The sequence below is a fragment of the Aquarana catesbeiana genome, linkage group LG08 (assembly GCF_042186555.1).
Source record: "Aquarana catesbeiana isolate 2022-GZ linkage group LG08, ASM4218655v1, whole genome shotgun sequence".
Lineage (NCBI taxonomy): Eukaryota > Metazoa > Chordata > Amphibia > Anura > Ranidae > Aquarana > Aquarana catesbeiana.
This window is the reverse complement of record NC_133331.1, coordinates 226,975,052-226,989,320: the sequence shown is the minus strand read 5'-3', so window position 1 is coordinate 226,989,320 and position 14,269 is coordinate 226,975,052. Positions and strand designations below refer to the sequence as shown.

General features: G+C 41.9%; 1 protein-coding gene across 3 annotated transcripts in view; it reads left to right on the top strand.

Annotated features, from left to right (window-relative positions):
• PARG (poly(ADP-ribose) glycohydrolase) overlaps nt 1–14,269 on the top strand; it is a 213,011-nt gene that overhangs the window by 161,566 nt on the left and 37,176 nt on the right. For all 3 annotated transcript variants that reach the window (XM_073596909.1, XM_073596907.1, XM_073596908.1), the window contains 2 exons: nt 4,189–4,336; nt 10,517–10,595. In XM_073596909.1, coding sequence (XP_073453010.1) covers nt 4,189–4,336; nt 10,517–10,595 — 227 coding nt within the window. The remainder of the gene's footprint in view (nt 1–4,188; nt 4,337–10,516; nt 10,596–14,269) is intronic.

Genomic DNA, 14,269 nt, shown 5'->3' with positions numbered 1-14,269 from the left:
GAGAAGGACTTTGACATTAGCGTTGCAGCAAGCAGTCCTAATTCCAGCATCTTCTGATTTCGAAACTATACAGAGTGGGGCACTTGCTTATGACAATTTAAACTGTGATACTTTACTGTTTATTAAGAAAATATATAAATGGGTGTCCTTAAAGTGAGCCTATGCTTTGCCAAAGTAGGACCATTTTCCACAATTCTGTTCATTCGTTTGGTGCAAAGAGGAATACAGACCGTCCCCAAGTTACATCTGACTTACAAACGGAGGGAGACAACAGGAAGCGAGAGGAGATCTACACATAGGAAGGGAAATTCACTCCTGTAAGAGTTTTTTGGATGTGTGGAGAGAGTCTATTGTTTTATGTAACCTATATGGGGTGGGGGGTGGGTCAGATGTGTGCCCCCATATGCTGAGTGCTGCAGGAAAGCTGTGACAAGACCAAGCTACCCCTAATGGATTGTGCCCCTAGGGCCGGATAAAGCAAGCAAAGGGCCACAGTTTAGAGACCCCTGATTTAGAGGATAGGTAGGGACCAGGGTGGCAAAACAGGTATTTTCTTGCCACTGCTCCCTGCACCATTCTGCATATTGGAGGAGGAAGAAAGTCCTACGGGGACATGATGATGGCAGTGAGGGACAAAATGGAGGGTTTTACTTCTACTCTAATGATGTGCAGCACTATAATGGGGAGCAGTAACATAGAGGCACTATAATGGGGAGCCGTAACATAGAGGCACTAAAATGGGGGACTCGTTGACCACCACTGTAAGAGGGGATGTTACTGATCATCAGTGTTAGAAAACCATTACTTGGAGGGCACATTGACAACCAATGCAAGATGTATCTCCGTGTCATAACTGACTGCGTCCACCTAAATTTGGCCGTGACACTTTACAAAATTTTCTCTTGCTCCCTGAGATCTTTGGTTTCTTTTGTTTGGGTTGCCTACCCCTGACCTATACAAACAAAGGTTATTTAAAACCTAGTTTTCTGGCTTAACGCTTGATATTTAAAAAAAAAAAAAAATATGCATATGTGCAAGGAAAACACAAGGTCAAGATAAGCACTATATCAAGTACTGTACATGGACTTCTGACTTAAAATTTTTAGTTTTAGCAAGACGATGCTCACAGTGAATGAATGCTCTATTATAGCAATACATTTTTCTTTAATGTTCTCCCCTCCACACTCTGTCTCCACTGCATGTACAGTCTGCATTTTTTGTCTGCCACCTTCATACTTGATGCTCCTCCTGATGCTGCCATAATTTAATGATCAAAACAGAATAATATGTTCCCATTCAGAATGTTTTGACAGGGTTAGATGTCCCCGGGACCTGGTTTCCCACCGTGTGTTGTAGGCCAGTGATCCTTTGCTGATAAATGACATAGTATTGTGTGGCATGGACAGCTAAAGGTCAATAGGTTTGGTTGCTGATGTAAGATTGATAGATCTGTCTTTCCAAACTGTGTTTATTGGGGCATGGAAGTGTGATATGAAATGTAAGGGCTTTACTGACAGGTAGATGGAAAGCATCCTGTACCTTGGTTTAGTCCAACCTTCCTTAACCTTTTTACGCTAGAGGAACACTTAAAATATTTTTTAGATCTTGGCAAACCCTTTCTAAAATTATGACTACAGCTTACATCTGCATGATCAGTAAGTTGTAGAAAGTTTTAAATAAAGACATACTTTTAATAAAAACAAAAAAAACAAACAAGCACATGCTCTATAGGGAAATTGTTTTCAATAATAATCTTCAAATTAAATGAACAATAAAACTGAAAAGAAATGCAGATGGCTAAAATTTGAGGTGTCACCCTAGTCATTGGAAAATTGACACCTGCATTGGTAGTCAGTATAGATCAATCTGCCATTGCTCAATGCTCATGGAACCCTTAGCAACCCTGGGAAAACCCCAAGGTTCTACCAAGCCCTGGTTGAGAAGGCTGGTTTAGTCCATTTACAATGATATTGAGTTGCTTGCAGTTTGTTGTATACTGCCTATATTCGTGTTGTTCATCTGTTTATTACCCTAGTGAACATAAATAAAATACTGCATTTATTTATAAACAAGCAATCCTAATAGCTGATGATATATATCATGCATGATATATAGATTATATATATATATATATATATATATATATAGATATATATCTATATATATATATATATATATATATCTATATATATATATATATATATATATATATATATATATATCTATATATTTATTATAATTTAAACTTGCAAGGCAATGTCATGATGTGCTAGCATGCATCGCTGTCACTGCTGAAGGTGCTTTCATCTTCACCCGGTCTTCCTTCCAGGTTTGCAGTCTCCAGCTGTGCGAGTGGCCGGAGACGCGGTGACGTCACTCCCGCGCATGTTTGCGGGAGCCACTGTCTACAGCACTTCACCGGCCCCATCTACAGTATCTTCTGAACTGTGCATATTTTGACGATACAGTGCCTTGTTAAGCATTCATAAACCTAGAAATTTTCCACATGTTGTCATGTTACAACCAAAAACGTAAACAAATTTAATTGTTTTTTTTTTTTTTTTTTTTTTATGATAGATCAACACAAAGTGGCACTTAATTGTCAAGTGGAATAAAAATGACAAATGGTTTTAAATTTTTTTCAATGCTTTGTAGAACCACCTTTTGCTGCAATTACAGCTGCAAGTCTTTTTGGGGATGTCTTCACCATCTTTGCACATCTAGAGTGAAATTTGTGCCCATTTTGCTTTGCAAAATAGCTCAAGCTCTGTCAGATTGGATGGAGAGCATCTGTGAACAGCAGTTTTCATGTCTTGCCACAGATTCTCAATTGGATTTAGGTCTGGACTTTGACCGGGCCATTCTAACACATGAATATGCTTTGAACGAAACCATTCGATTGTAGCTCTGGCTTGTACGTTTAGGGTTGTTGTCCTGCTGGAAGGTGAACCTCCGCCCCCAGTCTTAAGTCTTTTGCAGACTCTAACAGGTTTTCTTCTAAGATTGCCCTGTATTTGGCTCCATCCATCTTCACATCAACTCTGACCAGCTTCCCTGTCCCTGCTGAAGAAAAGCATTCCCACAACATGACGATGCCACCACCATGTTTCATGGTGGGGATGGTGTGTTCAATGTGATGTGCAGTGTTAATTTTTTGCCACACATAGCATTTTGCTTTTAGGCCAAAAAGTTAAATTTTGGTCTCATCTAACCAGAGCACCTTCTTCCACATGTTTGCTGTGTCCCCCACGTGGCTTCTCGCAAACTGGACTAGTATAAATTGTCATACAAATATATATTCAAAATCATCTTTATTATATTTTGGCAGTAATTTGATGTGGGCAGATTTCTGCCAGTCACAGGCTGTATTACACCCATCCAACCTGTGTCTTAGAATAAGAGGGAGGTGAAGCCTCCATTAATCTATATTTAATACCCCACCCCCATTGTGTTTAGCTGGTTAGTGGGCATGGAAGAGGAGGGAGGGAGTGGGCTGTCATTTACCACTGTGTATACACCCAAGTGTGTGACTCTATAGTTGCAAGGGCCAGTGTTTCTCAACTCCAGCCCTCAAGGCGCCCAACAGGTCATGTTTTCAGTATTTCCTCAGATGAAATGGGTGTGGTATTTACTAAGGCAGAGAAACTGATCAAATCACCTGTGTAAAATAATGGGAAACCTGAAAACGTGACCTGTTGCGGCGCCTTGAGGACTGGAGTTGAGAAACACTGACCTGGGCTTCTCAGATGTGATGGAGAGCATAAAAAATCACTAAAAACTGAACGTAGCTGCCAACACTTCTCTGCAAACTCCCCAACTGCATTGGGGACATGATCAAATGGGGAAGATGAAGAACGGCAGAATGCAGAGAACAAATCCCATGATGACTGGGTGAGTTTTTTTCAAATGTTTTTAATCATGTGGGTTTAATGACACTTTAATTTGTAAGTCTTGAAATCTCTTACAAAAAAAAAGAAAATGCACCATGAGCCAGTCCAAGACCGTGCACTATCAATGGCCATTATCCTTCTTTCTTTTTTTTTTTTTCTTTTTTTTTTATACAGTGTTATGATTTTTTTTAACAATATGCAGTTGTGGTTAGCTGATAATGCAATTTGCAAGACATTTTAGGGTATTCAATGAAAATGCTGATTGTCTGTCTGCTTTTTTTTTTTTCTTCTGATTTAGGTAGATTTTGCTAACCGCTATGTTGGTGGTGGTGTGACAAGCTTGGGTCTTGTCCAAGAAGAGATCCGCTTCATTATCAATGCTGAGTTGATCGCATCACGACTCTTTACAGAGGAATTGGATCCCAATGAGTGCCTTATTATCATAGGTGAACTTTATGAATTGTATTACATAGAAAGAGATCATTTCATGTCACTTCTCAACAAAATAGTTGGCTGGAATTATAGGTCTGGTTAAACTCTCAGGAACAAGGTGCAAAATTAGGAGCAGAGCCTGTTTATGGCTGTTGAACCATTTAAGTTGCGAGAAGTGGCTGGAAGCAGCTGTTGGTTGCCAATGCTATTCAGTCAGGACACAAAACTAGAACTTATAACTAGTGTATATGGGCATTTGAGATCCTATGATTGAATAGTGAAAGGTGAAGCAGCAGACTGGTGAACTCATCTGTTCTCTGCTGTCTGCTCTCCACTCCTCTAAGCATGCTTCTTGTTAGCATAGGAATACTGCAGTACTACAGATTAGCCCCTTGTACTGCTTCTCCTTCCATGCTGGGCTCCTACAGTACAATGTGCTGCAAGTCACACATACTTCTAATACTTGCATTCAGAAAATACATTTGATGATGTTTTGAAGCAGAACTAAACCTAAGTTTTACAAAACTGCAAGTAGGCAGCTCTTTATTACAGAAGAAACATTCTATGTCTCGTCTGCACTAATACACTTTACCTGCCTGCTCAGTTTTCTATTGAATGTACACTGAGCTGTGCAAGCCCAACTCGGCATGCATTCCCAGCACACTCCATCTGTAAAGGAATGACTGAGTCCTATGAGTATATGCAGGACGATGTCACCCCCTCACTGGGCAATTAAGAAGCTGAAAACCCAGCATCTGGGGAGACGATGATAGTGATTAGTGAGGGATGTAACCACTGCATCATTGGAAAGTGGTGGGGAGTTTAGTTCTGCTTTAAATAGTGAGCTGCATTAATGTGTGTTTTTTATTTCTGCCTGGAAGTCTGCTTTAATGCAGAGAAAACCAACATACACTACTCCTAAATATGCTTTGTGAGTAAACAAGAAAGGAGTGTGCCTGTCCTGCCTCAACCTCTGGTAGCACAGCCTTTATTTCATAAATCCCTTTATTTTTTCTTCAGTGAAATTTTTTGGGCTGTAAAATTCATGAAGTATTATTCCTCACCACCACACCCTGGATCCTCAGTGGACACGTTTCACCCCATCAGGAGTGTATTCACTAATTTGTCTTATATAGACACTATGGTCACACAGCATATTTAATTTATTTTTGTCCTAGTTGAACCTGAACTTTGAAGAGTTAGTTCACCTTTTACCAAAAAAACTGCTTATGCAGATAAGGGGCGTCTGTAAATAAAAATCACTGGAGGTAAAGTCGGCACTGGGAATAACCACAACTAGCGGTCTTCCTTTATTGAAATAACATGCATAACCGCTGTAATGGCCACGAATAAGGCTTAACAGCCAAAACTCGTTGGCTGTTTTACGACTGTTATGCTTGTTATTTCAATAAAGGAAAACTGCTAGTAGTTATGCCCAGTGCTGTCTTTTCCTCCAGTGATTTATGATACAGAGGCATTGGCAGCCTGACATTCTGAGCACCGGGTGGAGCTGGGATTTTGACAAGGTGGAATAGCTAACACACCTGTTTTCCTGTAGATAAAAACATACTGTGAGGCATTGACTAAAGTTAAATAATGCCCTTGCTATAGGTGTACACCATTTATGTACCCCATGAAGTCTGACTAGGACATTGCTAAGAGAGGCCAAGCTGTTATGGTTTATCTTCACCATCACAGGTGTGAGCTCTTTCTGTGATTTAAACCCCCTCACATGCACTTTTCCTCCCCTGATGCAGTATTTTGGAGCTTAGTGTTTTGAGAGCTCACTCCTCTGAAGGTGAACAGTAACAGCTAAGTGTCCTTAGTTGTGTCCTAGGCGTTTTCAAGTCAGGCTTCATGTGATATGTAAAAAGCCTACACCTATTGCAAGCGCATTATTCAACTTTGGTCAAAGCTGCACAGTTTTGTTTTGTTTTTTTATTTTATTTTTTTTACTTAGTTTTATTGATTTTCAAAAGAAAAATACAGAAACAAGAGGTATATTCATTCTACAAATATACATCGCTACCATATATAATAAGTGAAAATATTCAATAGTAGGCTAAGAATGTTCAAAATCCGGGTGAGGAGTGGGGGGAGAATGAAGGGTATGGAGATAGGTTGGGTGTCACTTGGCTTAAAGTAATCAAAGTTTGTGATGGAGGAGGTTGTCCATATGACTGGCTATAATGGAAAGGGCTGGAAGCAGCAATTCTTGTATTTGCCAGTGTTGTTAAGGGATTTGTTGGAAGCCTGGGAGAGAGGTATCATTAGGTCCGTTGGCACATGCGTTGTTATGGTGGTATGCAGCGGTCAAGGGGTGTTGAGAAAAGGGAGCAAGAGTTAAAGGGTTTGTAAACCTTCGTGTTTTTTCACCTTAATGCATCTTATGCATTAAGGTGAAAAAACACCTGGCAGTGACTCGCCCCCCAGCTCCCCCCCCCCCATGTTACTTACCTGAGCCCTGGAACTTGACCCGCCGGGGACGCGCTGTCTCTCTGCCCGGGGTTCTCGGCTCTTGATTGGATAGATTGATAGCAGCGCAGCCATTGGCTCCTGCTGTCCATTGATGTGGGAGCGGGGCCGAGTCATAAATTCAGAGGCTATGGACTCTGAAGCGCGCCCGCAAGGTAACCCCCTCGGAGAAGTGCTTCCCTGAGGGTGTTATCTGATGGCGGGAGGAGCCGCAAGAGCTGCCGGGGGACCCCAGAAGAGCAGGTTCGGGGCCACTCTGTGCAAAACGAGCTGCACAGTGGAGGTAAGTATATGTTTGTTATTTTAAATAAAACAAAACAAACCCTTACAATCACTTTAAGGCCCATGAGGATTAGTTAGTTTTGTTTTTATCTACCGTTTCCCCTTATCTGCATTGGCAGTTTTTGGGTAAAGGTAAACTAACCCTTTAATCCATTTTCTGCAAACGTGTGACATAACAGTTTCCGCAAGAATATTTTTTGAGATGCAGCAAATTCAGTTGTAATACAAATGCGTATTTTGCATGAGATTTTTGTCCTTAATTTAAGTACTTTTTTCCAATCCACTTTAGTTTATTAGACTGTCTGTTAATGAATTACAGTGATGTGGTGTTCGTTCCCATTAATGGAAATAGCCATTTCATCATCCTTGTTATGTGGCTGGCTGTGTTCCATCTCTCTTCTCTGGCCAGTCCTCTCCTTCTGCCACACTTTCTCTTCCCGACAAATTACATTCCTTATGACTGAGGCTTCATGACTTATGTCTAATGGATGAAGCAATGCAGCTTTAATTTGTACAAGAGCTTGAGATATTGAAAAGAAATTAAATTTGCTGTGATTTTTTTTGCTGCATCTGCTTAGCATCGACTTGGTAATGGTCATAGTTTTAGTCAGTATTTTTACATCTTCCAGCTACAAGATGTCTGAGCAGTAGCCCTGGCAAATCTCTAATGCCTTGAAGATGTACAAGGTCTTGGACACCATGCTTATTACCGTAGCTTTCTTTATGTGCTTACCTATAGTTAACTAAGTTAAGAACACACAGATCTGTTTTCAGTAATGCTGATTATATAGCTTTTTTGAATTACATGCTTTTATAGTTTTCTGGAAGCTATTGCACAAAGCACTTGGAGAATTGGGGCATTGTTAGTGTGATTTAAAGCCCAGCTCCAGCATTGTTTGAAAGTGTATATAAACCACTAACAATGGACCTGTTATTCCTTCCAGAAATCTTGTAAGCTAATAACATCCTGTGCTGTCTGCCTGTGCTACACTGCTGTCAGTTACATTGTTTCCAGCTCTGTGGACTACATATTACTTTCTCCATCTTATGAAGAAGAAAAGAGGGGGAAGTGTTCTGTAGTTGTGTCCTGTATTGACAAGGCTGCTCCTGCATAGATACAATACAGTGAATTATTTTCACCATAGGACAAAGTGTTACTGACAAGGTGAAAATAAAGAAACTAAAGCCTGAAAACCAAATTAAACAATCACATATATGAACTAGTAAACTGCTACAGCATGTATAAAACTTGTTCTTGGGTTTTAATACACTTTAAAGGTTTAAGGTGAATTTTCTGCCATGTTTTTTATTCATTTGCGACACCCATTTTAGATATTTTGCCATCCTTTTCATATGATGCCCATATGAGCATTAAGGCTTGCAATTGTCACGAAAAGCAAGAGACCGCAATAAAACACTGTCAGAAGTCTTAACACTTCCCCTCTCTTACGGTTTGTGTTTTTTTTTTTTTTTTGTCCCCTATTGAAGAAATTCCCTTTTTATAGCAGGTTAAACAACATAGTGCTTGTGCTGTCTAACCTGTCCCTCTGTAAGCTGTAAAAAACCTGGGTGATCCTGCCTGGTTCTGCCCTCCCCTTTGTAAACTGACCATGATAATAATGGCTGCTGAGCCCTGACACTGTGTTCAGTTTACGTGCCTCCGTCATCCACAGCTCTCCTGTACTCCTCCCTCCCTCCCTCCCTGCCTGTCTGTCAGCTTCTATGTCTGTGTGAGCTGGCTCCTCACCCCCACCCACCCCCCCTTCCCCCTCCTGCTGTTGGTAGTAAAAGTAGTGAACTAATCTTTTAAAAAATTCACTGCCAGCCCCTCTCATTTAAGCAGCCATAATGCACAGTGTAAATGTTTGTTAACCGCTTGCCGACCAGCCGCCATTATACTGCGGCAGGTCAGCTCGATCCCGAAAATCGCCGTAGCTGTACGTCGGTCCCTTTTAACAACTATAGCAGACTCGCCCGCTGCTTGGCGGGGGGAGCTGATGAGTGTGGCCACCCGCGATTGCTCCGCAGAGAGCAAGAACCGGGATCTGTCAGTGTAAACACACAGATCCCTGTTCTGTCAGGGGAGTACAGAGTTATTGTCTGTTCCTAGTGATCATGAACAGCGATCTCTCTGTACTCCCTGTCAGTCCACTCCCCCCACAGTTAGAAACACCTCCCTACGACACACTTAACCCCTTGAACGCCCCCTAGTGTTAACCCCTTCCCTGCCAGTGTAATTTATACAGTAATCAGTGCATTTTTATAGCACTGATCGCTGTATAAATGTCACTAGTCCCAAAAAAGTGTCAGATCTGTCCGGCTTCTGTGCGCCTCCCGGTGGTTCCTGGGCTTACATTGCCAATCGCTAAGCCCAGGAAACCATCCAGCTGTGGCTTGCCATAGAAATAAGAGATGGCAAGGTGGCTGCCACTCATCTCTATGCCCTTAGAGGACCAGAACAACATCACTTCCAGCACCCAGGCCATATAAACATGGCCTTTTTTCCCCTTAAAGCAAAAGCATAAAAAAAAAAAAAAAAAAAAAAAAAGAAATTCTTTTGCTTTTAAGGGTAAAGGAGAGATTTGGGGTCTTTCAGGGACCCCAGATCGCTCCATAAAGAGCACCTGTCATGCTGTATTATCGCAAGCAATGTTTACATTCCTTGCAATAGCAATACAAGTAATCAAAAAATGTTTTTTTAAAGGGATATAGTAAAAATGAAAAATGTGTATAAAAAAAAAAAAAAAAAAATGCTTGCGCGCAGTAGTGAACACATATGTAGGTCACGCCCATATATGTAAACAGTGTTTGCACCACACGTGAGGTGTCACCGCGAATATCTGATCAAAAGCAATTATTCAAGCGCTAGAACTCCTCTGTAACTCTAAACTGGTAACCTGTAGAAATTTTTAAAACATCACCTATGGAGATAAAAGTGCATGTCAGCGGACATAAAGGACAATGCAGTGTTCTATTAGGTCCGCCTGAAAAACTGACAGGCGGACCTGATCGGACAGGCTTTGTGAAAAGGATCTTAAGCAAGCCAGTGTATCTGACATTAGCATCTGCCTCCTTAAACCCTGAAATGAACTGTTACCACTAGTTTTGAGAACCCTGGTTTAAATAGTAGTTGTGAGTTTTGGTGTAATTTTAAAACTGTTAAATGTTAGTTGATATCTTTCGGTGTTAAATGGTTTGCCTCAACCCTCTTAACTGCCACCTTTGCTTGATAGCTTGGTCTGTTAAAGGAAGTTAGAAAACAACAGACTTACCAGGTAAAAATAAAGGCAGAAAAGCCTAAAAATAAAATTAGTAATGCTGCCACCACATTTATGGATTGATAAGCTGCGATCTAATACGTTTTTGTTTTTGGATTTAATACAGTCTTCACTTCTGTGCTTTCTTGAAATTTTCAAATGTGCTTCGTTCTTTTGTAGGTGCAGAGCAGTATAGTGAATATACAGGATATTCTGAAACCTACAAATGGGACCGTGTTCATGAAGATCAAGCTCCAAGGTAGACTTATTGTATTCGCTATTTGTTTGCTTTGTGTTTGTGCAGTAAGCTCCGCTTGTTTGCACCCTGCTCCCCCCCACTGCCACATTTGACACTTTTTTGACTGGGAGGAGGGAGCGGGTACCTGGTTTTGAAATGTACCAGCTCCCACTTCCGGCACAGATCGCCCCTCCTATATAAAGGGGAAGACACTGCAAGAAACAAGAAAATGCTGCGCACCCCGATGAGTATAAAAAGGAAAAAGGAGAAAGTCCCCCGTGTGGGGTTTTTTAGCAGCGAAGGGGTGAAAAAAATACTACATATGCTTGAATATTAATTGGATTTTTATTAATGACATGATATCAAAAAATGATGATAAAATAGGGACTGTGGTACAGGGATGTAAAAGCAATAATACAGGAAAGAACACAATTTACATGATTAACAAACACTAAAAAAAAGTTGATGATGTTGAGCGAAATCTGACTTGTTTCGACCCCACCGGGTCATCATCAGAGGATTAATAAGCTGTAGAAATATTTATACATATATTGAAATTCATGGACATAACCACAAGATGAAATGCTATATACTGAACAATTTGTCTATATAGTTACCGATCACACTGTATTGTGCGATATCTCCTGAAACAGAGGTCCTCTGACCTCCCCCCTCCACTCGATCCCACTCGGTCCCCGGTCAGCCAGAGCACCATTATTACTATACGCTGCTGGCTGTAATCAATATAATATAATATAAAAATTTTAAATTATTTTCTAACTTTAAACAACACACACCATATAGGATTTAGCTGCCCACTTATTACTATCAATACTTCGGTATTGAAATTATGTAATACCTTTACTTGCGTTAAATACAACGCACTTATAGCATTACCATTTGATGCCTTGGCCGCAGGTGCCCTGTCTCCGCCTTCGCGACCCTCCCAGGCATTTGGGATTATCCTACACTGTGACTCCTCGCAAGCCACGCATGAATTGGTGGGCTTGCATCGCTGGTGTTCTGGCTGACTTTGGACTTCCAGTGGGATCGAGTGGAGGAGGGGAGATCAGAGGACCTCTGTTTCAGGAAATATCGCACAGTACAGTGTGATCGGTTCACTTCCTGTTTCCCTTACTAGGGATGCCGGCACCTGTGCCCGAAGCCGATTGTAGAATCTGTTCGGGTGCGGACATCGCTGGACCCCTGGACAGGTATAGTAAGTGTCCTAATAAAAGTCAGCAGCTACAATATTTGTAGCGGCTGAATTAAAATTTTTTTGGGGGGAGCCTTGAGCTCCTTTTTAACCACTTCAGCCCTGGAAGGATTTCCCCACTTCCTGACCGAGCCATTTTTTGCAATACGAGACTGGGTCGCTTTAACTTAGAATTTCGCAGTCGTGCGACGTTGTACCTAAACAAAATTTATGTCCTTTTTTCCCCACAAATAGCGCTTTCCTTTGGTGGTGTTTAATCAACGATTTTGATTTTTTGCGCTATAAACAAAAGAAGAGCGACAATTTTGAAAAAAAAACACATTATTTTTTACTTTTTGCTATAATAAATATCCCCAATTTAAAAAAAGAAAAAAAAAATGTATTCATCAGTTTAGGGCGATTTTATATATTTTTCTACATATTTTTGGTAAATAAAAACGCAATAAGCGTATATTGATTGGTTTGCGCAAAAGTTATAGCGTCTACAAAATAGGGGATAGATTTGTGGCATTTTTTGGGACCATTGACATTTATACAGCTATCAGTGCTATAAAAATGCACTGATTACTGTATAAATGTCACTGGCAGAAAAGGGGTTAACACTAGGGGGCGATCAAGGGGTTAAATGTGTTCTCTCACTGTGTGTTCTAACTGTGGGGAGATGGGACTGACTGGGGGAGGAGACCGATCGTTGTTCCTATATACTAGGAACACACGATCTGTCTCCTCTCCCCTGACAGGACGTGGATATGTGTGTTTACACACTCAGATCCCCATCCTCGCTCTGTCAGGAGTGTTCGTTGGTGCCCGGCGGAGATCGTGGGCACGAGCATCGGTTCCTCAAGTATGTGGCGGGTGCGTGCACGCCCACTATACTGCTTAAAGCGCCCGCCGTCAATCGGCGGGCAGTCAGCAAGTGGTTAAGAAACTCCGTTGCTAAAATAAAAATAGCCAACAATCCACATGGACAGAATTAAAGCAAAATAAAACACATTTTTAACGTTTCCCAAAACCCTTACATTTAAAGTGTGCCATGACCAACCCAGCTCTCAAGCCATCAAATTGCTAGTGTCATAACTGATAACGTATGCAATACTGTGCCAAATGCAGACCAAACAGAGGCTAAGGTGGCAGCTTCCTTGGTTGTAAAGAATAGGATGGTTTAGTTCAGCTTTATGTGAATTATTGCCCTATAACATTGCCTATGCAGAAATTGCCACTCTGATGAAGAATCTTCTCTGAACATCTCTTTGGAAACCAACACTTCAATCTCCTGTGTCCCCCACTGTGCTCAGTGGTTTATCCCACCAAACCCTCCCTCACTACTTTGTCTTGCATTAACCTAGGAGTTGGTGGGAGAAACCACGGAGCATAGTAGGGGAAACAAGAGGTAACACTCCTGGAAGTGTTGAATTTCCAAATAGACTTCAGGGATTATTCATTGGTATCAGAGCAGCATCTCTCAGCCTTGGTAGTGGGGGAAGTAAGCAGGACCAGTGCTAGACTATTTCGTGCCCCGGGCAAGACCACTTGCACCTCTTCCCCCAACAAGACAGGAGAGGTAAACAATGAGCAGTACCCTGTGCAGTCCTGGGGGGGGGGGGGGGGGGTGGAAAGATGAAGGGAACACTGAGGGGTGATGGGGGAGCTCCAGCTATGTCTTTCCCCCTCCCCCAAGACCTTTCCTGGACATGATCACCTCTACAGCAGGCCATACTATCTGCCATCATACACTCCGCACTCCTCTCCTGAACATACAATCTGCCATCATACATCATACATACCGCACTTCTCTCCTAAACATACTACCTGTCATCATACTCCTCTCCTGAACATACAATAGCCTCCAGCGTTACTCCTGTTTCTTCTTGCTGGATGCCACCATTTTGCCGACACCCAGAGTCCTGGTGCAGCAGTAAACCTTCAAGCTTTCATTAGATCGTAGCACAGTGCCAAAAAATAGAGCGCAACTGAGCATATGCAGAACAGAGTGATACAGTGTATTCATTAAAACAGAGTTCCAGTCATTTCTTTATTTAAAGTCAGCAGCTACAAAAAGTGTAGCTGCTGACTTAAACGGCCACTCACCTGTCCCACAGTCCAGCTGTGTTCTCCTTGTGTCCTCCCTTGGCGGCGTGGGCATGTCTACTATGGGCACCCAGCCGTGACAGCTTTCAGCTTCACAGCTGGGTGCCCACTGCGCATGCGCGAGCGGCGCTGCGGTCTGTGACTGGCCCCGAAGTCTTCTGGGACCTGTCATTTGTCCCAGAAGACTTCGAGAGGGAGAGCAGGTACCTGTCAAATTCGGGTACCTGCTCCCCCCTCCTCTCCAAAAGCTCAGGTTCACAAACTGGAGCTGGGGAGGAGGCCTTAAAGCGGATGTTCCACTTTTGGGTGGAACTCTGCTTTAAGTTTAAAGTGGTTGTAAAGGCTCAAGGTTTTTTACCTTCATGCATTCTATGCATGAAGGTAAAAAAAA